Source organism: Heterodontus francisci, chromosome 38 (genome assembly GCF_036365525.1).
Source record: "Heterodontus francisci isolate sHetFra1 chromosome 38, sHetFra1.hap1, whole genome shotgun sequence".
Taxonomy (NCBI): domain Eukaryota; kingdom Metazoa; phylum Chordata; class Chondrichthyes; order Heterodontiformes; family Heterodontidae; genus Heterodontus; species Heterodontus francisci.
In genome coordinates, this window is record NC_090408.1 from 36,809,207 (window position 1) to 36,815,206 (window position 6,000).

At 44.5% G+C, this 6,000-nt stretch overlaps 1 protein-coding gene across 7 annotated transcripts in view; it reads left to right on the forward strand.

The window, feature by feature from the left end:
• LOC137352536 (A-kinase anchor protein 13-like) overlaps positions 1 to 6,000 on the forward strand; it is a 424,312-nt gene that overhangs the window by 179,853 nt on the left and 238,459 nt on the right. For all 7 annotated transcript variants that reach the window (XM_068018105.1, XM_068018107.1, XM_068018108.1 and 4 more), the window contains one exon: positions 4,046 to 4,119. In XM_068018105.1, the coding sequence (XP_067874206.1) occupies positions 4,046 to 4,119 (74 nt within the window). The remainder of the gene's footprint in view (positions 1 to 4,045; positions 4,120 to 6,000) is intronic.

Below are 6,000 nucleotides of genomic sequence, written 5' to 3' on the forward strand. Positions count from 1 at the left end.
CCTCCCTTCTCGTGCTCTCGCCCCGTCCCCCCCTCCCTTCTCGTGCTCTCGCCCCGTCCCCCCCTCCCTTCTCGCGCTCTCGCCCCCATTGTTTCTCAAAATGGAGACGTGTGACCAGTGGTGTTCCACAGGGATCCGTGCTGGGACCACTGTTGTTTGTGATATACATAAATGATTTGGAGGAAAGTATAGGTGGTCTGATTAGCAAGTTTGCAGACGACACTAAGATTGGTGGAGTAGCAGATAGTGAAGGGGACTGTCAGAGAATACAGCAGAATATAGATAGATTGGAGAGTTGGGCAGAGAAATGGCAGATGGAGTTCAACCAGGGCAAATGCGAGGTGATGCATTTTGGAAGATCCAATTCAAGAGTGAACTATACAGTAAATTGAAAAGTCCTGGGGAAAATTGATGTACAGAGAGATTTGGGTGTTCAGGTCCATTGTTCCCTGAAGGTGGCAACGCAGGTCAATAGAGTGGTCAAGAAGGCATACGGCATGCTTTCCTTCATCGGACGGGGTATTGAGTACAAGGGTTGGCAGGTCATGTGACAGTTGTATACGGCTTTGGTTCGGCCACATTTGGAATACTGCGTGCGTTCTGGTCGCCACATTACCAAAAGGATGTGGGTGCTTTGGAGAGGGTGCAGAGGAGGTTCACCAGAATGTTGCCTGGTATGGAGAGCGCTAGCTATGAAGAGAGGTTGAGCAGATTAGGATTATTTTCATTAGAAAGACGGAGGTTGAGGGGGGGACCTGATTGAGGTGTACAAAATCATGAGAGGTATAGACAGGGTGGATAGCAAGAAGCTTTTTCCCAGAGTGGGGGATCCAGTTATTAGGGGTCACGAGTTCAAAGTGAGAGGGGAAAAGTTTAGGGGTGATATGCGTGGAAAGTTCTTTACGCAGAGGGTGGTGGGTGCCTGGAACGCGTTGCCAGCGGAGGTGGTAGACGCGGGCACGATAGCGTCTTTTAAGATGTATCTAGACAGATACATGAATGGGCAGGAAGCAAAGAGATACAGACCCTTAGAAAATAGGCGACAGGTTTAGATAGAGGATCTGGATCGGCGTAGGCTTGGAGGGCCGAAGGGCCTGTTCCTGTGCTGTAATTTTCTTTGTTCTTTGTTCTTTATTCCCCCTCCCTTCTCGCGCTCTCGCCCCATTCCCCCCTCCCTTCTCGTGCTCTCACCCCTCCCCCCCCCCCCCCCCCCCCTCCCCTTCTATCTCCCTCTCCCTCTCCCGCACTCTCGTCCCTTCCTCCTTACCCTTGCATCTCTGGTTGCTGAATATCTTGCTCCCAAGCTGCTAATGTGGATTAACTTTACTACAAAGCCACCTGGTGGTCATGATGAGTTTTGCAGTCTCTGAATTCCTATGCCATGCACCATGAAATAAATAGCAGCACCAAGTGTTTGTATTTCCATGTGTGCTGTACTGGAGAGGATTATGAGATGTAACACTTGGTAATATTTAGCCACTGCCCATCACGATGATCAGATTTGAATTGCCAGCTGTGAGGTGGAGAGGCATTGTGCCTGCTGTTTATTGCTGTTTTGACAGCTTGTTTGCTATTAAACTAATATGCCAAAAACACAGTGGATTTGTATGTTTATCTGCAGAACCTGATGTCTGTTTAGATAATATGTCCTTTTTAGAAATAAAACCTTTGTCTCTAGTAACCTTCCTGTGGGAATCCTAGTCTTGAACTACATCCATAAAACCATAGGAAAATTACAGCACAGAAAGAGGCCATTCAGCCCATCTTGTTTGTGCCAGTTGAACAAAACTAGCCACCCATTCTAATCCCACCTTCCAGAACCTGGTCCATAGCCTTGCGGTTTACAGCACTTCAGGTGCAGGTCCAGGTACCTTTTTAAATGAGGTGAGGGTTTCTGCCTCCACCACTGGTCCGGGCAGTGAATTCCAGACACCCATCACCCTCTGGGTGAAAAAGTTTTTCCTCATGTCCCCTCTAATCCTTCTACCAATCACCTTAAATCTGTGCCCCCTGGTAATTGACCTCTCCGCTCAGGGAAAACAGGTCCTTCCTGTCTACTCCAATTAGGCCCCTCATAATTTTGTAAACTTCAATTAAATCACCCCTCAGCCTCCTCTGTTCTGAGGAAAACAACCCTAGCCGATCCAATCTTTGCTCATTGCTGCAAATTTCAAACCCTGGCAACATTCTTGTAAATCTCCTCTGTGCTCTCTCCAGAACAATTATGTCTTTCCTGTAATGTGGTGACTGGAATTGTACTCCAGCCGTGGCCGAACCAGCGTTTAATACAGTTCCAGCATCCTAGGACGTGTCCAACATTGGTCGAGGGTCTCACTCTTGCCCTTTTCATAGGGACATCTTGTTGCATCTGATCTTTACTATCTCATCTATTCACCTTTACTAGTCACAAAAGAGGATTGTTCAGTATCAGAATCTCAGTGCATGGGGGAAACTCAGATAAAACTCAGGTGTTTGTTGCCCCTGTGCTGTTGTCATCTGTCACAAAGAACAGTACAGCACAGGAACAGGCCATTCGGCCCTCCAAGCCTGTGCCGATCTTGATGCCTGCCTAAACTAACACCTTCTGCACTTCCGGGGCCCATATCCCTCTATTCCCATCCTATTCATGTATTTGTCAAGATGTCTCTTAAACGTCGCTATCTTTCAAAGTATAGATGCAGCAGCTGCTGGGCCCTGAAAGTTGTGTAATAAATTGTCTGAATTCTTTTGTCTTGCCTCTTTTGATCCCCTAATCTATTCTTGCATTGTAAACATTAATGGAAGAAGCAGGGCATTTACAGAAGGTGACAGAAGCTTGTTTTAGGGATTTGACAGATTTTTGCCCAACTCATGGACATTACTCACAATGATACAAACAACAGAAAAAAGCAACCCATGGTATATCTTCACATTTAATGCCAACTCCCTGAAGGGCACCGTTATCTGTGTCTGGGCTATAATCTGCTTTTAAACTGTAGCAGACTAGCTGACTGGAAGATCCCAGCTGACTGGTGATAAACTGCTCAATGGGGTTGGAAAACTGGATGTTTGAAGGAGTTTGCCTACAAAACAACCGTGACTAACTACACCCCCAAAAATAATCAATGGCTGTGAAGCACTTTAGGACATCCTGGGAGCATGAAAAGGCTGTGTACAAATGCACATTTGTCTTTCTGTCTGCAGTAACAGAGTGGTCGCTGGTGTCTGGTGAGCAATGAAAATATATGTTGGCAGGTGGGAACGGATGAATTGGTGGTGCCTTGCTATTTTTTTGCTCAGTCTGCACTGTTTATTAACCTGTAGACAATTCCCCTCCGGAGAATATGATAGAACCATGTTAGGGTGGATTGTACATGGTCTTTGTAAGAGTGGGTCTTTTTCTCACTGTGCTGCCTTATGTTTGTTTAACTTTTTTTTTAATTATCCTGTATCCTGCATTGAACTGAAAGCAGAAGAGTGGGTCACTGCCTTATTCAAGGGTCTCTACCAATGGCTTACTTTAATAACCAGCATGGAGATAAGTGACCTACTCCTTTTTCACTTTCCAGACCCCCCCTCCCTGTTGAGAGTTGCCCGCTTCTGTTTAGCCGACTTGAAGAATTTGCGATGGGGAATTGTGTCAGCTAGTGGGTGAGGTGGGTGGAATGGAAAGAGACAGGATGAGCCTCATTCCTGGGCATGATAGGGTTGGTGCACCAGCTGCCTGTACTGCATTGTACTATTACTCTTGTGGTGCAGACTGTACATGAGACTGGTTGAGCCATTTACGGCACAGAAGGAGGCCATTGTACGTTATTTATCTAATTGAGCAAGCTTGATGAAACACCTATCAAGAAAGTTTCTTCTGCACAACAAAGACCAACAGAATCTCAAAAGGTTGGCACATCAGTTGGCTGTATGGCATTGAGTAGTTACCCTTTGTGATGCAGACCTTATCTCTCACTGCTGCATCATGTGTATATTCCAACTCTGTGTGGCTGTATTTAACACGTACATTCTGTTGTCTAGAAAGTGAGTGATGCATCTTTCTTTTTCCTAATTACAGAAGGGCTACCAGAGGATGAAGTTGATAGTGCCCAGAAACCGCCCGAGGATCTTGCTGACTTTGACTCCGAACTGGTAAGTGGTTGTCACACGGACCCACTTGTTGCGATTTTAATATCTCGTAGAGACACATGGGGATTGTTTTTGTTCCCATTGTGTGCAGATTGGTTGCTGTGCCTGATGTGGTTTTACTTCTGCTAACACCTGAAATGACTCTCTTGTGGAGTGAAGACCAAAGTCTGCTGCAATCGCACTAAAGTAGGTTGTACAGCTTCTTGGATCCAACCATACTGGTTGGCAGCACAAAGCAAAGTCTTGTTGGACAGTGTTGAATGAATCCTGAATAGCTGAAGACACACAGAAGGTGGCTTCACTGTTCCAGGCTTCTATGTGTATGAATTCCAAATACATGAAATGATATTAACTGCAGCATGGAAACTGACACACAGCACAGTGAGGCTTTTGTAGTGCTGATCTTTAGTAATACTACTGTTTAAACTATTACCTAAACAGAGCAGTGATCCTTCGCAAATTTACATTGAAGCAAAGCTGCTTTGCCATGGCATCAATACAAAGAGTGTGAAATAACTTGGGTGTGAAATCTTTACTCGGATAATGGTTAGAATGTGGAATTCGCTGCCCCAAGGAGTAGTTGAGGCAAATACCATAGATACATTTAAGAGGATGCTACATAAACAGATGAGGGAAAAAGGAATACAAGACTATGATAGGGTTAGATGAAAAGATGTGGGAGGAGATGTATGTTGGGTACAAACATTGGCAGTGACCAGTTGGGCTAATCTTTGTGTGTTGTACATTTCCTCACTTTGAACTTGGTCAACAATGTGCAGTTATGTTGGATCTTTAACATAGCAAAAATGTCCCAAGATGCTTTACAAAGATGGGGCATGATGGAAAGGTCTCTGAGCTAAGGTTAGAAGAGAGGTTGAAGGAGAAGACCAACAGTGTGATTGGCCAAGAGGTTTATAAGGGTGAGTTGAAATGGAGCAAGCGTTCAGGAAGATAATTTCAGACCAGATGGCGCTGGCTGCAGTCTGTCGCTGATGGTGAATGTGATGTGTGTTCGGTCAGCATCGGATGGTCCTGAGCGTACAAATTGGGTTCTTGGGAGGATTTGATATAGTCTCTTATCACTACTTCAAGGCACTCACTATCATTTGTTTGGATTTCCAAAAGGCATTCGATAATATGTCACATAAAAGATTGCTACACAGCATAAGAGCCCATGGTGTTGGGGGTAATATATTAGGATGGATTGTTTAACTACTAGGAAACAGAGAGTCGGATAAATGAGTCATTTTTAGGATGGCAAACTGAAACTAGTCAGGTGGCACAGGGATCAGTGCTGGTGCTTCAACTATTTACAATCTATATTAATGACTTGGATGAAGGGACCTGTGTATTGTAGCCAAATTAGCTGATGATACAAAGATAGGTGGGAAAGCAAGTTGTGAGGAGAACACAAAGTGTCTGCAAGTGAAGTGGGCAGAAATTTGGCTGATGGCATATAATGTAGGAAAATGTGAGATTATCCACTTTGGTAGGAAGAATAGAAAGGCAGATTATTATTTCAATGGAGCGATAGAGTACAGAATGTTGCTTTACAGAGGGATCTAGGTGTCCTCGTTAGGAAGGCAAATGAAATGTTGGCCTTTATTGCAAGGGGAATGGAGTATACAAATAGGATAGTCTTTCTACAACTGTTACAGGACTTCAGTGAGACCACACTTAGAGTAATGTATACAGTTTTGTTCTCCTTATTTAAGGAGGAATATACTTGCATTGGAAGGTTCACTAGGTTGATTCCTGGGATGAAGGGGTTATCTTGAGGATATTATGGACCATACTCATTGGAGTTTGTAAGAATGAGAGGTGAGCTTATTGAAACATATAAGATTCTGAGGGGATTTGACAGGGTGGCTGCTGAGAGGATGT